This window comes from Camellia sinensis, chromosome 3, assembly GCF_055761805.1.
Source record: "Camellia sinensis isolate YWXY chromosome 3, ASM5576180v1, whole genome shotgun sequence".
Lineage (NCBI taxonomy): Eukaryota > Viridiplantae > Streptophyta > Magnoliopsida > Ericales > Theaceae > Camellia > Camellia sinensis.
This window is the reverse complement of record NC_138963.1, coordinates 79,850,192-79,873,901: the sequence shown is the minus strand read 5'-3', so window position 1 is coordinate 79,873,901 and position 23,710 is coordinate 79,850,192. Positions and strand designations below refer to the sequence as shown.

At 39.9% G+C, this 23,710-nt stretch overlaps 1 protein-coding gene across 2 annotated transcripts in view; it reads left to right on the top strand.

Moving 5' to 3' along the window:
* Window positions 1-7,028: 7,028 nt before the first annotated feature.
* The window catches only part of LOC114276721 (uncharacterized), a 28,471-nt gene continuing 11,789 nt past the window's right edge, over window positions 7,029-23,710 (top strand). Inside the window, exons 1-7 of one of the 2 annotated variants that reach the window (XM_082920156.1) lie at window positions 7,029-7,067; window positions 8,524-8,624; window positions 8,744-8,853; window positions 11,301-11,370; window positions 12,074-12,130; window positions 12,261-12,328; window positions 12,434-12,514. In XM_082920156.1, coding sequence (XP_082776282.1) covers window positions 8,761-8,853; window positions 11,301-11,370; window positions 12,074-12,130; window positions 12,261-12,328; window positions 12,434-12,514 — 369 coding nt within the window. In that variant the 5' untranslated portion in view covers window positions 7,029-7,067; window positions 8,524-8,624; window positions 8,744-8,760. Of the gene's footprint in view, window positions 7,068-8,515; window positions 8,625-8,743; window positions 8,854-11,300; window positions 11,371-12,073; window positions 12,131-12,260; window positions 12,329-12,433; window positions 12,515-23,710 lie in introns of those variants that run through there. The other variant, XM_082920157.1, reaches the window with a different exon arrangement.

Here is a 23,710-nt window from a genome sequence, read left to right as displayed (position 1 = left end):
TACTACATCAAACTTCTTGATCTCTGTTCTGACCAGCTCTTGGTACTTGGCCATTCTGTCATCCTTTGCTTCGTAGTCGCCAGAAATTTGATTTACCACCAGCTGTGAGTCGCTGTAGACCATTAGTTCGGTGGCCTTCATGTAATGTGCTGACTTGAGTCCTGCGAGAAGCGCCTCATACTCCCCTTCATTGTTGGATGCTGGAAAGCCAAGGTTGATTGCTTGCTCTACAACCAGGCCGTCTGGAGAGGTGAGGACTATGCCAAGTTCTGCACCATGCCGGTTGGATGCTCCATCCACAAAGAGCTTCCACATCTCTCCAACGAATAACTTCCAGCAAGTGGAGGGGTCAGATGATGTCGTGGGGTCAAGAATGGTGTTTTCTTCAAGGTCCATGCCTGTTGTTTGCCCCTCGCCATCTGGTTGTACTGTTGGTGAGCCTTTGTTTGTTTCTTCCTTGTTGTCCTTAGTCTGGTCTGCCTTGGAGTTTGACTAAGTACCTTCTACTAGGGGTTGCGCTATTCCGGCGTCAACTTCCGTCCCTAGTTCGGTTGTGTCAGTTAGGTCGACTGGGCAGATATGATGACTTCCAGGAGTAAACTCTGCGACGAAGTCTACCAAAGATTGGGCTTTTATTGCGGTCCTGGGTTGGAACTTGATGTCGAATTGTCCCAACTCTACTGCCCACTTCAAAATTCGCCCAGAAAAGTTCGCCCTCTCAAACAAAGCTTTTAGTGGAAAAGTTGTGCAGACGACTATGGTGTGGGCGTGAAAGTAGTGTGTCAATTTTCTGGAGGCCATCATCAAGGCTAGTGCCAGTTTTTCCAGTGGCAAATACCTTGTTTCGGCTCCTAGCAATGTCTTGCTGACATAATAGATGGGCAAGTGTTGAATTCCTTCTACACGAACCAATACTGCGCTAACTGCGTGCTGAGAGACTGCCAGGTACAAGAAGAGTTCTTCACCAGGTACTGGGGTAACAAGCAGTGGTGGGGAAGACATATACTCCTTCAAGCTTTCCAGAGCTTGGTCGCATTCTTCGTCCCACTCAAACTTGGCCTTTAAGGCATGGAAAAATGGTCGTAGTCTATCTGACGACCTGCTTATGAACCGGTTGAGTGCAGCTGCCATGCCGGTGAGATGCTGCACTTCTTTTACTGAGTTCGGTCTCTCTAGATCTTGGATTGCCTTGATCTGGGAGGGGTCTGCTTCTATACCTCGGTTGGTCACGAGGAAGCCTAGGAATTTGCCAGATCCTACTCCGAATGCACACTTGGACGCATTGAAGCGCAACTTGTGCTTCTTCAGGATCTGGAACATCTCGCCTAGGTCCTTAAGATGGTCATTCTCATCCTTGCTTTTGACCACCATGTCGTCGATGTAAGCTTCCATTGTTTTGCCTAACAATGGTTCAAACATTTTGGTGACCATCCGTTGGAATGTTGCTCCTGCGTTCTTTAGGCCAAAGGGCATGACCTTGTAACAGTATAATCCTCTTGGAGTTGTAAAAGATGTGACCTCCTGGTCTGGTTCATGCATGGCGATTTGGTGATAGCCTCTGTATGCATCCAGAAAGCTAAGTCGGTTGTGCCCCGCCGTTAGGTCCACTAGTTGATCTATCCGCAGTAGAGGAAAGCTGTCTTTTGGGCACGCCTTGTTGACTGTTTTGTAGTCGACGCAGACTCGCCATTTGCCATTTTTCTTTGGCACTACGACTGTGTTGGAGATCCATCTTAGGTAGTGCACTTCTCTAATTGCTCTTGCCTCCAGCAGGTTGCCTACTTCTTCTGCCACTATTTCGGCGTGGTGGAGTGCCGATCTGCGTGTGCGTTGAATGACTGGTCTGGCGGATGGGTGGACATTGAGTTGGTGACTGATGAAGTTTGGATCAATGCCTGGCATGTCGTAGGGTGTCCAGGCAAACACTTCGATGTTAGAGGTCAAGAATTCCAAGACCTTTAATCTCTCAGCGCTGGACAATGATGAGCCAAGCAAGAAGAACTTATCCAGGTTCTTCTCATCTATTTTTACCTCCACCAAGTCCTCCACCGCTTTCTGATCAGCTTTTTTACTGACGTCCGCGAATAGTTCATTACTTTCAGGTTCCTCCACCGAATGAACGTATCCTTTGGCAGCGCGGCTGCCATTTACCGTGGCGAAACATTGTTTTGACATGATTTGATCTCCATATACTTCTTCAATTATACCGGTGTCGTTGGGGAACCGCATTACCTGATGGTAGGATGACGCTACCGAACGCATGGCGTGCAGCCATGTTTTGCCCAAGATGATGTTGTAAGTGGAGGGGACCTTTAATACCCAGAACTCCACTTGTTTTGTTACGCTTCCTGCTCTGACTGGAAAAATTATTTTGCCGACGGGCCACTCTGGCATGGAGTTGAATCCAATTAGGGGAGAGACTGCAGACGCCAAGTCTTTGTCTTGTAGCTTCAGTTGTTTAAATGTGTCGTAGTACATGATTTCACATGAACTACCCTGGTCAATCAGAATCCGCTTGACGTCAAAATCCTTGACTCAGAGAGTGACGACTAGGGCATCATTGTGAGGACAGTATATTCGATCCAAGTCTTTATCCGAAAAAGACAAAACATTTGTTGCCTCTGTCTTCCCCTTCTTGGTGGCAGGTTGTGCACTTAACACTTCTCTAAAGTGCTCAGCCTTCTTGATTGATCCCCTAAGCTCGCATACATGCTCAGGTTCAAAGACTCCATGTATTACATTGATAATGCCTTGAGGTGGGGCGTCGATAGGCATTCCGTTGGGGTTATTGTGATCTTGGGGGGCTGGTTGCGTCCCTTCTTCAATATATTTGTCCAAGTGGCCTGCTGCTACCAACTCTTCCAAGTGTTGTCTCAATGGTGTGCAATTCTCCGTGCGGTGTCCCTTTTCTTTGTGGAAGGTGCACCGCGATCTCTCGTCATAGTCCTTCTGAGTTTCTCCTAGCTTGGCTGGCCACTTGACGAAAGGCTCATCTCTTATCTCGCTTAGAATCCGATATATCGGTTTCTTGAACACCGTGGTTATGGCAGTGCAGATTCTCAACCATCTCTTATCAGGGTCTTCTCCGTTATCTCGTCTGCCACGTCCGTTTCTGTTTTGACGATCTACTGTATTGACCTTCGCTGAGGTCTTCTTTTCCGGTACTACGGTCGCATTAGATTTTGCTTTGGCACGTGCGCCATCCTCTTCTACCCTGATGTGCTGATGCACTCTTTCCATCAGGGCTTCCATAGTAAGAGGTGGCGTCATGGTAATCGAGTCCCTCAGTCTGTTCCCAACTGGAAGGCCTCTTTTATATTGTGCAATGGCGAGATTGGTGGGGCAGTCCCCTATCTGATTGAATGTCTCCCAGTAGCGACTGTTGTAAGATCTGAGGGTCTCTTTTTCACCCATGTCGATGGAGAGAAGCTGGTCGATCTCCACCGGGGTTTTAGTGTTCGTTCGGAATCTTGTTACGAAAGCTTCGGCCAACTGTGCCCAAGAGGCTATGCTGCCCTCAGGAAGTTTCTCAAACCAAGTCAAGCCTAGGTCGCCAAGGCTAGATGGGAAGAGTATGCACATTAAGGCCTCGTTTCGTCTATAAACGGCCATGACTTGACGAAAGTGGCTCAAGTGTGAGTAGGGATCCGTCTTCCCTTCATATGTAGTGAATTTCGGCTGAAGGAAGCCTGATGGTAGGGGCGCGTTTTCGATTGCTGGAACAAACGGTGAAGTCTGCAGCCTTGCTAATGCCTTGTCCGTCGGTTCATAGGTAGGGCGCGGTAGTGGCATTCCAACCTCGACGCTTCCATGCGTCCGAGGAGCCAACCGCTGCAAGGCTGAAACTCTATGTGGATCCCTTGCCCTGGCATCCTCCTTACATCGTGCTTTCTCTTCGAGCACGGTTCGTAAGTCGGATGATCTGGGTAATTCTGTTTGTCTAGATCTGGTTTGGTGCGAATGTGAAGGCCAATATGTGCTTCCTTCAGTGTATGACCTTTCAGATCTCGTCCTCTGAGACCTGGAGTGACGAGTTCTGGAAGACCAGGATTGAGTGTCGCCTGTCCTGAGGCTTCTGCTCTCTCCTTGCGAGGGTGTAGTATTCCTACTACGATTTTTTGAGTGGCGAGGGGACGTCTTGTTTTTGTGCCCCTTTCGTGTCGCCACTTCTTTTTTCTTCATCTGGCGTTTCAAGGCCTCCATGTCCGCCGCCATCTTCTTTATCAATTCATCTTGCTCTTTCACGCGATCTTCCAGAGCTTGAGGGTCAATCCTCCGTCTTTGCCTGTCGGGACTTTGAGAATGGGATTGACGGGGGCTGTGAGTCCGTCTCCCCCTAGCATCCCTCCTGGAGGTATGTCTTTGGGGCTCCAAGTCCGCCATGGGAGGGACAGAAGGTAATCCTTCACGCCTTGCGCCCCCTTCTGGAGTTAGTCCATCGATGGCGGACTGCGGCAAGTCTTCAATGTGTGCCATTGATTGTAAAGGGGAGAAGCTTTAATCAAGAGGTTTTGTTCTGTCTGGCTTTCCCATAGACGGCGCCAATTGTACGGGGAAGAAATAATTCTCCTTGTATAATCCTGTTGACTAAGTCCACGCTCCTCCGTACGACGTCGCTTTGTCACTTGAAAACACAAACGTGAGCTAGCCGGCGGGTATGTGCCGGAAACCTCTCCAATGCCTAAGTCAGAAAACTTGACAAATAGACAAAGCTCAATGTGTTCAGGAAGAAAAATTGTATGTTGTGTTATGTTACCTCCTCCAAGGTGATGCTTGTGAGCTTTTATAGGTTTCGAGTGGCACAATCCTAGTAGGACTTTTATTTCTCCATGCAGAATCCTCCTAGGATTCATACTCCTAAAGGATAATGCTTATCCTTTTACACCCCCCCCCCACTGCTTAAACCAAGTGGGATGGTTTTCACCACGGCCGAACTGCCATACGACCGAGATAAACCTGGCTATACTGAGCCACAGAGTAGGCCGTACTAATAGTAGTTCGGTTCTTCCTCTTGCTGCGTCATATCTCGATTCTCTCATACACGAACCATGGTGTGTTTGGACCGATCTACTAAATAGCAACATTCCAACCGACCTACCCAGAATACATCATGACCGGACTATTTCTGAGACCAGCCTAACTCCAAGTTGCACGGACCGAAGTAACTCAACATCTCTTCTAGGCCGGAGTAACTTTATCACTCTTGAACCGGAGTAACTTTATCTCTCCTGGGCCGGAGTAACTTTTCGGCCTTTTTTACACAATCCTTCGTACTTTGGGCCACAAAGTCCATCTCACAGCTCGACCCAATTTTCACCAAAATTTACCCTCTCAGTATCTATATATTTGCACAGGGGAGTATTATTTGTTCAACCCTTCAAAAATTATAATTGTGTCCACTCCAAATCATTTAAGATTCTTTAAAAAATATTTTTAAAAAAAAACCTTCTTATTTATTTATTTATTTACTTTTATAAATCGCATAAAAACTCTGAATACATAAATAACTCTTCCTGTCATCTCTCTCATCTCTTTATTTTTTTCCTCACCTTGCAAAGTTAATTTTTCTCTTATATCATTGTTCATTTAATTTTTTTTGAAGCCCTTTCTTAATTTTTTTATTGTGGCAAATTATACATGTGGTCCATGTATGTTGTTTGTTATATCAATTTGCCCTTATCAATCCAAAAATTATCCAAAATCGTGGTTCAAAGTTATTCTACATATGGAGGCATACTACACAAATTAATCTCTACCATACAATCACCTACCAAGAATTTTCTGGGTGGATTAATCTAGGACCATAAACTTATTGTATAGTTATTGTTATATTAGTTTTGGACTTTATTATTATTGTTTTTTACATTATGTTAATTTAATTCAATTAGTAACATTCATTAATAAATTGAAAGAAAATTAAGGAAAAAATAGCTCTTTTCTTTTTCTTTCTTTTTTTTTAACGGGGAAATTTGATAAAAATATACTCTCCTCATAGTGATTGAGAGGTTGACATACACTTTGGAATGAACCATTATACTCTTGATTTCAATTCAATTTTTAAAGTAGCACTGTCAATTTTACTAAATTAACACAATGTGAAATTCTAAGCGTTCAATTGATGCTTTTAGATGGGTAATTATTTAGTAATCTTGAAGTATAAACATGTGATATTTCATAACATTGTGATTTGTGGAGAAGATGAGTAGGTGGGGTATTGTGTTGGGTGATTGAGAAACATGAAGAGTATATTAAATGATGATTAGTTTAGTATTCCGGAAAGATTGAATAATTTCTCCTTTTAGAGTTATTGTAACCAAAATGACACTAGACAAACTACATAGATTGTAATTTTTCATTTCTTATTTTTGAAAAGTATTTTTATTTTGTAATGAATAATTATGTTTTGTGCGTAAACTCAAAAAAAATTGTATTATATTGTTGTTGTCAATTACAAGACTTTTTTAAAAAAAAAATTTAAAAGATTGTGATTAATTAATGCCCCTTTTAAAGTAATTTTTGATTCCGCCACTGATTACAAAAGAAATAGGTTTCTCTCAATCAATTCCTTCCCATTTCACTATGTTTTTCTTTTCTTCACTTATCCAAACGAGTGACATAAATCAAGATAAATATTTTTTTTTCTTTTTCTTTTTTTCTTCTCCAAATCACTTAATCCAAACGGGCTATTAAAACCATCCAGATGTGTCGTTCGCAAGCTTAATAGTTTAACACTTGGACTGGTAGGCTTTTAAGTATAAACGTGATTGAAGCTCTCTCATGTTGTGTTATTTTCAATGCGTGCCCTTTTTGTGGTGTGAATTTTTTAGTGTTATTATTGGTATGATCAATATTAGGATTATTTGCTGGATGCTCCTGTTTCAATTGGGGATGGATTTTCTTTCAGTGGAGGCTAGACAGACTTGTGAATTGTCTATTTCTAAAGAAAGCCAAAGGGAAATGATATTTAGTAGTGATTTCAGTATGACTGAAGTTATATTTGGTTTTGGACAGGGAAGTACTCGGATGGGCCGAATCCGGCAGATGCATGGTTCAGCAGAGGAAAGATTGTAAGTCTTGTTTGCCCCTTTTCTACTCCCACTTTGAATTTTTAGGACAAAATTTTTACTCTTTAACTAGCTTGGATTCTCCTTAAAAAAATCATCTTAAATTGTTTATACGTAGGTCATTGTTGTGTGAACAAAAAAGAAAAAGAGGGCTAATTTCAAAACTTGATGACATTACATTTTTCTTTTCATATAATATTTATTGTAATCGTAATTCATAGACTGCAATGAGTGCATTCTGCTTGGTTTTGCCTTATTTTGGTACACTATTTGTGAACTAGTAAGGCAAAAGCCCCATATGACAAGTTATGAAAACATATTCGGGTCAAAGTTTTAATTTCTTCCCTCACCAATCTAGCCTCTTTCAATTTTGAATGGTGTGTATCCCAAGAGAAATGCATTGAAATTTTAACAACTTTGGGTTCTAGATACTCCTAGGATACATGCATATTCATGCCAATGACATGTGGTCTCTGACCTGAGTAATTTACTTCTTTAATTTGAACAGTTTTTCACAGTATGAAATCCACAAAAGATAACTGCAAACAAATGTGAAAATGGTTTCTATTTCTCCTCATAAAAATTAGAGGCACTAATGCATCATCGAAAATGGAGCTGCGAACTTGCGACACACATGAAAAGAAAAAATGTGAAGTTATTTGATACATTTTTTGTGAACTAGCAAGGCAAAAGCCCTATATATATTATGAAAGCATAATTGGTTCAAAGTTCTAATTTATTCTTTCACCGAACTAGTCTCCTTCAATTTGAATGGTGTGTATACCAAGAGAAATGCATTGAAATTTTAATGACTTTGGGTACTAGATACTAGTAGAACGTGTTCTTACCATAGGTGAGAATGAGATTGGAACATTGTTATTCTTTGAAATTCTTAAGATTGATCCAATGCGTTCAACAATATCAATCTTTTTCAACTACTAGCTGAAAGCAAACTATACCCTTTCACTATGTCCACTGATCTTTTGCCATTGACTCCTTGGCTCCTTGCTACTATGCTCTCGGTGGGGTTGGGCTCATGCTATGGCTCAGCCTATCTTGAGGGAGCGCCTTTGGATCCCCCATGTTTGCAGACCCATCTAGGCCCCCTGTCTAGCTTTCCAGCGGGTAGGGGCTCCTATGGTCTTGCCTGAGGAGGGTTGCCACTTGTCGCCTCTCTTGCCCTTTTTTGCTAAGCTAAAAAAAAGGAGCCTAAAAGCAAATTGAACCTTTAATTCTTGTTTTTCCATCTAGTCTCTCTCTTAGTCCCACAAAAAAGGAATGAATAGAAAAACAGAAAAGGGTTTTATTTTGATGGATATATATATATATTTATTTTAGGTGCAAATTCTATTATGTGTGTAGTAGATATTCTCCTTGTTGGAAGCAAATCTCTTTTACTAAGTGTCACGAGATCATATATCATTATCTAAGAATTCTTTGGTGGTTATAAGCTTTTCAGGTGAAAGCTCATCCTGTTTTTGGTGCTGGCAAGAAGGCAAAAGATCCAATTTTTGGTCTTGCAATGGGTGGTGGTTCTCAGACCTCAGATGATAATTTCAGGTAAATTTGGGAGTATTTAGAACATCACTGGTTTGTAATGGAGGACTTGAACATGCTTGAATCCTGTCATGGGCTTAGGTCCCCATATCATGCAGAAATTGAGGATGGCATATTTCCAGGGTTCACCGATTGAAAAATGCTCTATATATTTTCCAATAGATGGTTTTGCATTGAAAGTGGAAGCGTTGATAATCCTCCTATTGTTTTAATTCATGGCTTCCCTTCGCAGGTGAGGCTTATGTTCTTTTCTGATCTGCTCAAATATGCAAGGAATTTCTTCATCTTTGTGCTGCTTTCGAATTCTGAGATAATTTCATTAACATTTACAAATATATGTGAACTATATTTATTTTTGTCTAACACTTTGTCTGATTAACATAGTGACATATGGCATAACACACCAACTGGCAGCGTTGTCACGGTGTACATAATGATTTGAACAAACTCACTTGAGCTGAAGTTGAAATAATGTGGATCCTGATTTACATAATCATTGTCAATATTTAAAGCAATAAAAATTTATGTTTTTCTGTGGAATTATGATGTCATAGCTTGAATAGTTGTATTGATTAATCCTCAATGTTTTATGTATCATGTTGAGTAGTTAATGTGCATGCATCTTATTTATGTGCTCTTGTATCGAATATACTGTTAAATGTGTTTGGTGGATGTTATGTTTACAGATGGCACTTGTCTGATTCTTCCGGGTCTAGTTTTAATTTTTGGTGGAGTCTTCCGTTGAATAATGATATTATATATCCTCGAAGGATAATGTATTTGTTCAGTTTGAATATTTTTTTACTGTCAGGAGACCTGTCCAAAGAAGTTTTACGGTTTGGAATTTTGAACTTGTACCTTTTTGAGAGTGAACATTTTGAATTTTGAACTTCTCATGATTGCTACAGTGTTATAATGATTTCTAATTTTCTTGCTCTCAACCTATGTGAAAGATGCCAGTGCACCTGAAAGATAAAGTATGTGCAAGATGATCGCAATAACTTATTGTTAAATACTGATTAAGGAACCAAATGCAGTGATTTTGTTAGGAAAGGTTTTCTTTTTTTCTGTTCTTTTTAAAAAAGAAAACCAAGAAAAAAAGGTGGAAAATAAAGCAACAAGATGCGGTGAATTAGAAAATACATTTATCTTTGCCCATAATCTACTGGCAGCTGCTGAAGCACTTCTTATTTTGGACAAAGAAGATTCTATGTCCTCACAATGACACCAAGCCCTCCCTTCTTAGTGCACCCATACATTTCGGTGCAAAAGGAGAAGAACTTTCATGTATGAACAATTGTATTGTTACTTAGCTTTGTTGCTGTTTATATCCGTGAATAAAAAATGAGCAATGTATTCTTCAGATGTAAAATTAAATACATGTGACCCCATAGCTTTTCTACAAATCCAATCAAAGGGTAGGGAGATTTGGCACGCACAATATGTTTCAGTCAATAGATTAAGACAGTGGCCAGTAGAATGAACCTTTCATATATCTTGATCAAACCTAATGAAAAAGTGAAGATCTGTCTTATCTGAATATGCCCCATTGTCTAGTTGGTTGCTTCTACCATATAGCATTGCATTGTCCGATGTTATGATTTGTCTTCATAGATTATCTCATTCTTGCTAATAATTTGATTATGCAGTTATCTATGTTGCAATGCATATTGTATTGCTAGTTTTGGGTGACAATATCTATGTTATACCATAACTATGTCAAACTACCATGCCTTTTCATTGAATGGAACTCAGGTTTGAAGGTCCTTACAGACCCTGGCTCGAATTATAATGGCACTTTGTCCAATAAGATTGGACGGATTATGAAATCAAACACATCTACTTTTCTAGGCATATATGCCATATAACCATTTGATTTTGTATATTAGAAGAATGACAAGCTTTGAACATCAAATAATTTATTGGAGTCAAACACGGGGCCTCCTTGAACCATTAGAATTTGGAACTCCTCTCATGACCAGTGACCACCCATCATCTCAATGCCAAGCTAGGGATGGTTTCAATTATCCAATTGACATGTGAGTGTGTTTCTGTGTGCATTTGCCTTTTTAATACTCATGACTCTCATTCTATTGGTAGAAGATTCTAATGCAAAAACTTATAGATTATTGTTATTGTAACCATTGTTATTTTACCCACTGCCTCAGCAACTCATTTCACCAATTAGGAAAGAAAACCACGAAAAAATAAGAAATAAAAATTCCAAAAAAAATATGCCTTACTTTCTCAAATTGCAACAACTTCCTTTATTTTCCCTCAAATTTTACTGGCTTCAATCTTAACCTTGTTTTGGTCATGTTGTTTTTCCAGTTAGATCAATGAACTCTGAATTACTTCCGACTTTCATTATACTTGAATTTCAAATTTATCATCATAATGTGAGCAAGTATCATGGTTACTTTTGTTGTTTACAATTGCTTATTGTGCTTTTCCATTCAGACAAACTTATTAATTTCTCTAGACTAATTTCTTGATTCTTGATGGGTAACTTCCCTTATCATACAGGTAATTCCAGAGAGTTATTAGTAACAACTTGTTGCTGTCCATTGCAATGTTAACCTATAAAAAATTATGACGGATTGGAAGTTATTGTTGCTTTAACAGTGTATGTAGATTAAATTCTCAATTCACTAATATATTCCATTCCTTATGTTGCAGGCATATTCTTATCGCAAAGTTCTTCCTGTACTCTCCAAGGACTATCATGCCATTGGTTTTGATTGGCTAGGTAAGATCCTAGACTTACTTTTAAAGAAAAAATAATTTTAAATGATTAATGCTATGTTCCTTGCAAGTTTTTTCCTATGAATTTTCATTTGTTTTGTGATTTTTAAAGACAGTAAAACAGTAACTATGAATTTTTTTTGATTAATGGAGCATTGCAATTGTATGTCGAAATGTTGTTTGAATGTACTTCAACAACTGGATAATCAGTCTTTTCTGTTTCTCATCTATGTGGCTCTTTATTTCTTAAATGACTGAATCGATGAACAGTTTGTACTCTTGATGATCTAGCCAGCATTCACAGGAGTCAGATTTCTTCACTTAAACCTTTAGTTTTATGATATCATTTGACTTAGCAATCATTTCTGACTGTGTTTAACCGGATTACATTTTCTGCTGGGTCTCTCTCTCTCTCTCTCTCTTTCTCTAACATGTGGTTTCGTATTGTGTGAGATTTACTGTATTTTAAACCATCTTATTTCCAAAATTTGATGATTTTTCAATCTGATGGTTTGTTATGTTTAATGATTTATCACTTTTTGTAGCAATAATCCTTGTTCTAATTATTATGTAACAAAGGATCCTATTAATCTTTAAATATGATGGTTTGTCATGCTTAGTGATTCATCTCTCACCATGACAATGCATCTTATGCTGGTTATTATTTAATAAAGGAAAATCTCTCCTCCTTTTTCCCATTCCTACAGGCTTTGGATTTTCAGATAAGCCCCAACCTGGATATGGATTTGACTACACTTTGGCTGGTAATTTCTTTTCCAGTTCAACTAAAAATATTGCAGGATAAGAGTTCTAGATTAGTGCAGCTATGCCAAAACTTGATTTTGAGAGTTAACAGAGAATCTTCCATACTATAATATTTGTTGTGGCTTGCAGAATATGTCTCATCCTTGGAATCTTTTCTTAATGAACTTGGTACCAACAAGGTCTCTCTCGTTGCACAGGTATATTTGTCTTTTCTGAATCTGAAAACACAGATATAGCAGTCAAGTTAGCCCCCTATGGGACATGTTGGTGAAGAAAATCTCCATTGATGATATGCTTTTCAGGGATATTTTTCTCCAGTTGTCGTCAAATATGCTAGCAGTCATCAGGACAAGCTCAACAATCTTATACTCCTCAATCCTCCAGTATGTTGTACTCAAACATTCTTGTCCAGTTTTGATATATTTTTCTGTCATTGCTCATTCTAATTTCTGACTGTTTTGATTATATGTTTAAATATCTAATCATAACATAAGTTCTGATTCTACTGTTCTGATTGTTTTGGGTCTATCAGATTGCCAAGTTTGGATTATTGATAACTAAAAAATTGTTATTCCTGTTTTCAAGTTTATGACAGTAATACTTGTAAGCTTTCTGTATTTTTGTATATTCCAATTGTGTAATTGATTACAAGAAGACCCTAGATTATATAGCCCTAACGCTAATCACAATCAAGCCAAATATAGAATATACACATTCTCACATCTCCACTCAAACTCAAGGTGTTTTAGCAGAAAACACTAAGAGTTTGCTAAGAAAAAACTGAAACTAAGTGGTAGTGTGAGTCTTGGTGAAGAAGTCTGCCAGTTGCAAAGCCGAAAAGACAAAATGAAGCGAGATAGAGTCAGACTACAGATGTTGGCGGACAAAGTGACAATCAATCTCAATGTGTTTCGTCCATTCATAAAAGACAATATTTTGGGCAATCTGAATAGCACTGCAGTTGTCACAATAGAGAGAGGTCGGAGAAGATTGAGGGACACCCAAATCAAATAGGAGACAGTGAAGCCAAACAATCTCAGCAGTGGCATGAGTTATAGCACGATACTCAGCTTTGGCAGTAGAGCGAGCAACAACGAGTTGTTTCTTACTTTTCCAAGAGATCAAGGAATCACTAAGAAACATACTGAAACCAGATGTAGACTTGCGATCAGCAACATTATCAACCCAATCAGAATCGGCATAGGCTACCAAGTCCAAAGAGAACGTAGAGGACAATAGTAAGCCCTGAAAGATGGTACCCCTGAGATAGCGAAGAATGTGAACCAAATCAGCTCAATGGGTAGAGTGAGGAGCAGAAACGAACTGACTAACCATATGAACAACATAAGTAAGATCAGGACGAGTGACAGTCAAATAAACTAAACAACTCACAAGCTCACGATATAAAGTGGGATCATTCAGAGGGACACCATCAGTAGAGTTGAGCTTCACATTAAGCTCAATAGGTGTCTCAGCAACCTTAGGATCAGTAAGACCAGTATGGTGAATGTCCTCATTAGCATACTTAGCCTGAGACAGAAAATAGTCCTTTGGAGAAGAAACAACCTCAATACCAAGAAAATACCGCAAGGGACACAGATCTAAGGGTGGGCGCGGGTCGGTTGCGGCCACGGAACCTCCAATCCGCCATCTGTCCGCCAGATTGGCGAATTGAAGAAAATCAATTCGCATCCGTCCGCTAATTCGGCGGATGTGGATTGAGCGGATTGACGGTTTGGCAGATAGATGCGAATCGGTTTGGAGGTTTAAAATTTTATAAATTTTCAACATAATTCAACTTGTGCACTTCCTCAAAAAAAAGAAGACGAAAGTATTACAGTCAATGACTTAAAAAAATATTACAATTACTGCATGTCTCATCCAAAGCAATAAAGTTTGAAACTTTAGAATATCACAATCACTGCATGCCTCATCCACATACCACAATCACTGCATGCCTCATCCACATAAAGTATTACAATCTGTGGTTCTTAAAATATAAAAACAATTCAAACCACCAAAACCATAAACAAAACAATCTATATCTGTTTTTGAAATAAAAAACCAACCAGCATATATCATATTTCTATTTATTATTTTTAGTGATAGATTTAAAAACAAAAAAATATAGATAAATAATACGTTTATTTTTTTCAATTCAAAAAAGATATTCAAGTTGAAAACTTTTTTCAACGGAATATTTAAACTCTTTTTTAATTGAAAATACAAACAAAATATTTAAACAAACTGAAAACATAAAGTCTTATAAATTACTAGGGGTGCTCGAGGTTTGGCGGTTCGGTTGCGGCCAAAGGAATCTCAAATCCGTCATCCGTCCGCCAGATTGGCGAATTGGAAAAAATCAATCAGTAACTGTCCGCTCGTCATCACGCATCTGTCCAAAATGCGGCGGATTGGTTTGGTTCGGTCGGTTTTGGCGGATCGGTATATCCGCCGAAGGTGCAGAAGAGATGCTGCTTGACATCAGAGATAGCAGAAGAGTCAGAGCTACTGATGATCATATCATCCACATATAGTAAGAGAGCAACAAAACCAGCCGAGGTATGGCACAGAAATAAAGCAGAGTCAGAAGCAGAAGAATGAAACTCAAGTACAGTAATAATAGTCTAAAAGCGATCATACCAAGCACGAAAAAATTGCTTTAGATCATACAGAGCACGCTGAAGACGACAAACCTGTCCAGTGAAATAGTGAAGGCCAGGGGGAGTACGCATGTAAACCTCCTCAGTGAGATGACCATTAAGAAAAGCATTCTTGACATCCATTTGAAAAAGAGGCCAATGGCAAACAGTAGCGACAGATATCAAAGTACAGAGAGTATTCATCTTGGCGATAGGGGCAAAGATCTCCTTATAATCAATACCATACTCTTGGGAAAAACCCTTGGCAACCAGGCGAGCCTTGTAAAGCTCAAGAGAACCATCAGAATGAGTCTTAACTTTGTAGACCCATTTGCAACCAACCAGATTCTTACCAATAGGCAAAGGAACCAACTCCCAAGTACGAGTTTTATGCAAAGTAGACAACTCATCATCAATAGCTCGAGCCTAATTGGGATCCTAACAGGCCTCCTTGTAAGACTGAGATTCTGAAAAAGAATGAATAGCAGACAAAAAAGTACTATAGGAAGTAGAAAAACATGTATTAGACTAGCCCAACCTGTTTGGAGAATGACGCGCTTGAGTAGGATATCGATGTGGAGCAAGATCAAAGTCTTAAGAAGCAGAAGGGGCAGCAACCGGGCCCAAGACAACTGGTGGAGGGGGAGCCTGACAACGAGAATAGACTGACAATGAAGGAGAAGAAGAAGCCGAAGGAGGGGTAGTAGCTAAAGGGGAAGTAGGAGGAGAAGCAGGAGGAGAAGTTCAGGAGGAACAGTGGAGATATACACATCAGACGGGACCTCAAAAGGAAATGGGTTAACGTGAAGCAACCAAATTTGCTTTTGAGACTAGAGCAGTGAGAGGGGGAAGCTTAAAGTAAGACAGACGTTCGAGAAAGGCAACATGGTGAGAGACAGGGTCGTTACAGTGGTAGCCTTTCTGTGTAAAACTGTAACCCAAAAAGACACATAGAACAGACCGGGCACTAAGTTTGGTCCTATCTTTACAGGGAAGAAGGACAAAACAAGCAGACCCAAAAACACGTAGGAGGGAATAATTAGGAGGTTGGGAATACAGAGTCTTATAAGGAGATCGCCTAGAAATGAGAGGTGTCGGCATGTGGTGGAGTAGAAAAGTAATAGTAAGAACGGTCTCACCCCAGGATGGGGCCGGGACAGAGGCAGAGAGAAGGAGAGATCAAGTTGTCTCAAGGAGATGCCGTTGTTTATGCTCAACACGACCATTTTGGGTAGGTGTATCAGTACAAGAAGTTTGATGAACGGTGGTACCTAAATTGGTCAAATACTCACAAAATTCAGTTTTAAAGTATTCCCCACCCAAGTCAGACCTTAGCATTTTAATTATAGTCCCAAACTGTGCAGTGATCATGGACTGAAAGGTACGATAGATCGAGTAAAAGTCAAATTTATGATCCATAAGATAAACCCAGGTATATCAGGTACAATCATCAACAAAGGATACATAGTATGTAGAACCCCCTTTAGTGAGAATAGGAGAGGGTCCCCAGACATCAGTATGGACAAGAAAAAAAAAAGAAACAAAAATAGAGGAACTTTTAGTAAAAAGTAAAGCTGTCATTTTAGCAAGTTTACATCCTTGACATTTATTAATTTGACTAGGAGAAACTTTATCCAATAATCCTGACTGAGCTAAAGATCGTAAACGGTCAACAGACAAATGACTTAGGCGAGAATACCATAAATAAAACTGACTCGACTGAGAATCTAACTGAAAAGATGAACGTGCAACGGGAGAGGTAAATAGAGGAAAATGCAGGCCTTTCACCACATAGAGATCTCCAACTTTACAGCTAGTGCCAATCTATTTCTTGAACACCCGATCCTACACACAACAGATGCAAGACAAAAAGATAACATCAAAACCAGAAGTATCAAGTTGACTGATAGAAAGTAAGCTGTCAAATAGTTGAGGAACGTAAAGAATAGAAGGAATAGTAACAGTAGACATGGCAAAGGGTAAAACAGACCCAATAGATAAGAAAGAAACATATCAGACCCATTAGCAGGATTAATAGTAATAGGAAAATGAGGGGGGATACAATTTTGGAGTAAGGAAAGGTAAGGAGTCATATGATGAGAGGCACCAGAATCAAAAAGCCAAATAGACAAAGGAATACCTAAAGAGGACCCAAGCAAACCTGAATGAAGAGAGGTGAGAGCAAAGGTAGATAAAGATGACTGAGCGGTGGACAAGATCTGCTGAAGTTTAGCAAGCTGAGTACTCAAGAAGGCCAAATCAAGACGTGAAGCCAGAGTGGATGCAGTATAAGCAGCGTGAGGCTGGAAAGAACTCTGAGTAGGAGCTCGGGACTGAGACTGCTGAGATGATGAGCGTCCCTTCTTGGGACAGTTGTACTTTCAATAACCTTTCTGATGACAAAAAGCACACTCATCGGATGTTAAGGGCCTTGTTTTTGGCTTGGCAGTGGCCTGAACCGGTGAGGTCGATAATAGTGGAGGTTGAGCAGGAGCTAGGAAGATACATGGAGACGGAGTCTGACTGGCCATTTTGAGACGGGTTTCCTCGGAGAGAAGCTTATGAACAATGGCATCCACAGAGAGAAGAGGATACCGGTGAAGAATGCCACCACGGATAGTCTCATACTGAGGGGAGAGAGCCGTTAAGAACTGCACTAAACGACCCTGCTCCTGAAACTCAATATAAGCATCTAGAACCTTGAGGCTGGAAGGTTCCATAAGAGCCAACTAATCCCAGAGACCTGTCATTTCAATATAGAAATCTTGAATAGATAGATCCTGCTGACGAGCTCCTGAATAGCTGTCTCCAACTCATATCGTTTGGCAAAGTTGGACTATTGATAAACACTTTGTAAGTAATCCCACATCTCTTTGGCAGTGCTATATTTAGAGAACATCATCTCAATACGGTCATCCACAGAGTTATGGAACCAGGTCAAAACTTGAGCATTATCACAATCCCAAGTGTCATAGGAAATTAGATATTCTTCTTGTTTAAGATCCGATAGACGAGGAACAGAACCAGAACCAGAACCAGAACCAGAAACAGAAACAAAAACATATTCCTATTTTTTTTGACCGAGAAGAAAATTTCTCATAATACTAGACCAATAAGCATAGTTGTCACCTATAAATTTGCATTTAATAGTTTGGATTTTATCTTCTGATGTTATAATGAACTAGAAATAAAAGAGAAGGGAACTGATGGGGCAAAGTGATAAAACCCAATAAATTTGAGGGGTCAAACTGTAATAACCCAAAGTTGAGACAGAGGGGTCAAATACTAGTGGACTGGAATAAAAAAACAGAGACCAGGGAGCAGAAAGAGAACTAAAATCGAGAGCAAAGACCAGAGAAAGCCAAAGTAGAAGCTTTGATTGACACAGCCAGAGAGAGAAAACCAAAAATCGAGCCAAAACAGAGGTCGCGATAGAGAGAGAGAGAGAGAGAGAGAGAGAGAGAGAGAGAGAGAGAGATCCCTCAAACCCAGGCTAGAGTCGCAACGTCAAACCAAGCACCAGAAGTCAGTCGCGACTTCGGCGGAGACAGAGAGGGCTGTGGTGACTTCGGAGAAGACTGTTGCGACTCCGGAGAAGCCTAGAAAGACCTTCGTGGCTTTGGAGAAGACCAGAGAAGACTTCAAACGAGCAAGCGGGAACGAAGAGAGAGAACTTCGAATGATCAAGGCCAGACCCAGGATTTCAGACGTGGCTCTGATACCATGTAAGCTTTCTGTATTTCTGTATATTCCAATTGTGTAATTGATTACAAGAAGACCTAGATTATATAGCTCTAACACTAAAACCAAAAAAGGAAAATACAATCACGCCTATACACAATTACGCCCATAATATGTACAATCACAATCATGCCAAATATAGAATATACACATATTCTCACAATACTGACCTCCCATGACATTTTTGAAATTATGGCTCTCCCCCTTAAGGTTTTTGCAGTAATCTAAACTCCCCTGAGTTTTGTATTGGTTTACCCTTGCCTCTTTTCAGTTTTAATTTTCATTAAATTATTTCTATTCTAGCACGCATTGTCTCGTAACAAATTTTATGTCGATAAGGGCAAAATCCTCTTGGAAACGCAGTGAAACTCTGAAAAACCTTAGTGGATGTTCTGCAATTTTCAGTGTATTAAATTTATTCATGACAAGTTTGATGGAAGCAAATTCTGTACACACAAGCCAGTTGTAGACACCCCATTTTTGACCGTCCTCAAGACTTGGACGTCATCGCTTGAACACTCGGTGATCATCCATGTTTGTGTTCGTCTTGAGTTCCCGGAGGCCTCGGCTACGCGCCTTGCCTCAGGATCTCTCGACTCGATCGTTTTGTGTTTGGTTTTGCACCAAACACTTGTGTTTTTGCTTTTGAGGGCAGGGAATGGCTTTTGGGACATCCCAACATTCCACCGGCCATGGCTTGAGGCCACTGGCTGTGTTTTGTTGCCATCGGCCAAATGTGATGGCCGGCCGGCCAATTTGACTGCCGGTCGTCCACTTTGATGGCCGGCCGGCCGGCCGGCCAAATGTGGTTTTCAACAGATATTTCTGTAGACAGCTGGCAGTTGTCATTCTAGGCCATACCCCAGCCCATACCTGGACGTGGGTGTTCTGAGGAGCTGCAGATTGATACATATCTATATCAATCAAGCTCTCTCACATAGGAGGAGGAGAGAAGGAACAAGGGGGAAAAAGAGATATACAACTTGGAGCAAAAAAATCTCTCTCTCTCTCTACATTTTCTGCCTCTCTCTCTCTAAGGTTTAGGGCTTGTTTGTGCTCAAAAGTGCATTTTCTTTGCACTTTTGCATACAAACACCTAGTTCTCTACTCCCTTTATTGAGTTGAGGTCCTTGAAGGTGATTTTTGGGGTGATTTGAAGCCTTTTTTTGGTTCAAAAGTTGCTGATTTGCTGTTGTGCTTCAAGGGTGAGCTTTTACCTCTTTTAAGCTTTTTTTTCATAGCTTGTTTTGCCATATTTGCAACTGTTTTTGAGCTTAACATATAACATAGAAAAGTCTTGTTTTTGAGTGCTCTAAATAGTTTGTTAAGGGTGTTTTAAGCTTTGGGGTTGTTTGACCCCTCTTAAGGCTTGTTTGGCCTTTGTTTTGTGCCATTTCGGTTGAGCTCCGGGACCATTGTGTTTGGGCCTCCTCACCACTGAAATTTTGAGGGATTTCAATGATGAGGATGGTGCCTTGAGGTCCTAGGAAGGAGAGGGCCACCCCCTCTCCTTGTTGTCCTTGAAAAGTGTCATTTTTGCCTCTTGAGGGAGCATCTTGTTTAAGTGTATGTTGGCCATGCTTTAACTGATTTTTGTGCTTATTATGTCATAATATAGCTCTATTTTCAGTTGGTTTGGACACACCTTGCATGCCTTGCATACATGTCTTGTAATGCCACATTTTTGCCTTAACATGCTTTAGGTGTAGACCCTTGTTCTAGCATGATTTAGACTTAGCTTTGTGAAGCTTACATGCATATTTTGATGTGCTAAAGGACTATTTTAGGTCATTTGAGTCATTCAAGTCTTGCTTTGTATAGCTACCATGCAATCCCTCTTGAATGCCTTAAGTTGTGGCCTCTCTAGCATGCATTACTTGCATCGTTTCAGTGGTTTGGAACCACTTACCATGTTATTTCAGTCCTTATGACATGCTTGTATGCTTGCCTTTGATGCCTCTACACCTTGCATGCCTTGCATACATGTCTTGTAATGCCACATTTTTGCCTTAACATGCTTTAGGTGTAGACCCTTGTTCTAGCATGATTTAGACTTAGCTTTGTGAAGCTTACATGCATATTTTGATGTGCTAAAGGACTATTTTAGGTCATTTGAGTCATTCAAGTCTTGCTTTGTATAGCTACCATGCAATCCCTCTTGAATGCCTTAAGTTGTGGCCTCTCTAGCATGCATTACTTGCATCGTTTCAGTGGTTTGGAACCACTTACCATGTTATTTCAGTCCTTATGACATGCTTGTATGCTTGCCTTTGATGCCTCTTTGATGCCTTATGAGGTTGTGCCTTGTGCTCCATATTTGGTCATTGTGCATGCCCTTAAATTTAAGTCATTTAGAGACCATCTAAGTGGTCTTTAGGCTTTGTTTTAATATGTTGAAACTCTGTTTTGATCATTTAATTCATGCCATGTTTGGTTTTGCTAAGGGTAGTTCAATACCTCCTTAGCTTGCCTTAAGTACTTGGACTATTATTGCATGCTTTGCTTGTTTTGATTAATTGGTTTGGCACCTCTCTTTCATGCAATTTCAGAGCTTATGACACATGCCATATGCCCATGTTTGTCTTCCTATTAAGTGTGCTTAAAGGTTGTGCTGGAAATTTGGTTATTATTGCCTTGATTTAGTCAATATTCTAGGATCTGTTTTTTCCTATGTAAATATGGAAAGTAAAGGCTGTATAGAATTAGGAAAAATAAGAAAGTAGAAGCTGTCAAATATTAGCTTTAATTAGTTTCCTTTTCTGTTGTAATTGCTCTCTTTATAAGAGAGAATCATGTTCTCATTCTTTAAGTGATTAAAAATATATTCCTTCCTCATATTTTCTGAGTTGGTATCAGAGCAAAAAACACAGCAGCCTAAAACCATCGTAGCCATGTCGGAAGTCATGTCCGAAACCACTTCAACCCCTGCCGCTACCATTCCGGTGAAAACGTCCAACTCTCACTCTGTCCAAACCACCACCATCCGCCTAAATGGTGATAATTTTCTCCGTTGGTCACAATCTATCCGGATGTATATCCGTGGGCAAGGAAAGATCGATTACATCACTGGTGACAAGAAGGCTCCTGCTGTTAATGATCCGCTGTTCGACAGTTGGGACGCTGAAAACTCCATGGTTATGACATGGTTGGTCAATTCCATGGAGGAGGATATAAGCTCTAATTACATGTGCTATACTACTGCACAAGAGTTGTGGGATAATGTTAGTCAGATGTATTCTAACCTAGGAAATCAATCTCAAGTTTTCGAATTGACTTTGAAGTTGGGAGAGATTCGTCAAGGAGATGATTCCGTCACAAAATATTTCAATTCGTTGAAAAGGTTGTGGCAGGATCTTGACATCTTCAACACATACGAATGGAAATCAGTTGACGACTGCAACCACCACAAGAAAACTGTGGAAGACAACCGTATTTACAAGTTTCTTGCCGGCCTCAACATTGAGTTCGATAAAGTGCAAGGAAGAATTATTGGCAGCCCTCCTCTCCCATCCATTGGCGAAGTATTTGCCGAAGTCAGAAGGGAAGAGAGCCGAAGGAGCGTCATGCTTAAGAAAAAAGGTACTGGTGAGTCAATTGAAATTTCTGCTTTAATTAGCGATGCTGCGGCCAACAAGGCTGCAAATTACCAGCGCGGGTTTGATGATAAGCCACGGGTCTGGTGTGATTTTTGCAACAAGCCTCGCCATACACGCGAAACGTGTTGGAAGATCCATGGCATACCTGTCAACTGGAAAAGCAGCAAACAAAGAGAGAAGAATCGTGGCTTTCCTACTGCTAATGAAGCCGATTCAGGTCCCTTTAACAAAGAGCAGATTGATCAACTCTTAAAGCTGATAAAATCCAACTCCTCATCAGGTACTCCTAGTGTTTTTTTGGCACAAACAGGTAGAAATCCTAAAGCCTTCTCTTGCCTAAACTTCTCTCCGTGGATCATAGATTCCGGTGCCTCCGATCACATGACTAGTTTTTCCCATTTATTTAGTACCTATTTCCCTTGTTCTGGTCATGACAAAATCAGAATAGCTGATGGTAGTTTTTCACCTTTTGCAGAAAAATGATTTATTAAACTAACTGAGAAAATTAATCTCAATTCTGTTCTTCACGTCCCCAACTTAGCCTGTAGCCTTTTGTCTGTCAGTAAACTATCTAAGGATTCTAATTGTCGTGTTACATTTTTTGAATCCCATTGTGAATTTCAGGACCAGAACTCGGGGATGATGATTGGGCGTGCTAGGATGCTTGAAGGTCTTTACTACTTTGATGAAGTACCTTTTAGTAATAAAAAAGCTCAGAGTTTTAATAGTACTAGTTCAATCTCTGTTCGAGAAAAAATAATGCTATGGCACTATAGGCTAGGACATCCTAGTTTTCTTTATCTGAAACATTTATTTCCAGAACTATTTAAAGGGATTGATTGTTCTTCTTTTTATTGTGAAAGTTGCATTTTTGCAAAATTTCATCGCTCTACTTATTTGCCAAAACATTACCAGGCTTCCAAACTTTTTATTTGATTCATAGTGATGTTTGGGGCCCTTCTAAAATCACTACTCTTTCTGGTAAAAGATGGTTTGTTACATTTATTGATGACCATACCCGCTTATGTTGGATTTATTTGATGAATAAAAAATCTGACGTGAAAACTTTATTCACAAATTTTTACAATATGATTGAAAACCAATTTCAAACCAAAATTAGTATTTTACATTCTGATAATGGAACAGAATATTTCAATGAGCAGTTGGGTGAGTTTTTGGCAAAAAAGGGGATTTTTCATCAATCTACATGTCGGGATACCCCTCAACAAAATGGCATTGCAGAACAAAAAAATAAACATTTACTTGAAGTAGCACGTGCTATAATGTTTTACATGCATATTCCTAAATATTTATGGGGTGAAGCAATTTTAACAGCCTCTTATTTGATAAATAGGATGCCTACAAAGGTGTTAACATACAAAACACCTTTTGATTGTCTCAAAACTTTTTTCCCTGACACGAGGTTGTTTTCTGATTTACCCGCCAAAGTTTTTGGATGTACTGCCTATGTTCATGTTCCCAGTCAATTTCGTTCAAAACTTGACCCCCGTGCTATAAAATGTGTTTTTTTTGGGTTATTCCTCAAACCAAAAGGGGTATAAGTGTTTCGATCCTCAAACCAAGAAATTTCATGTGAGTA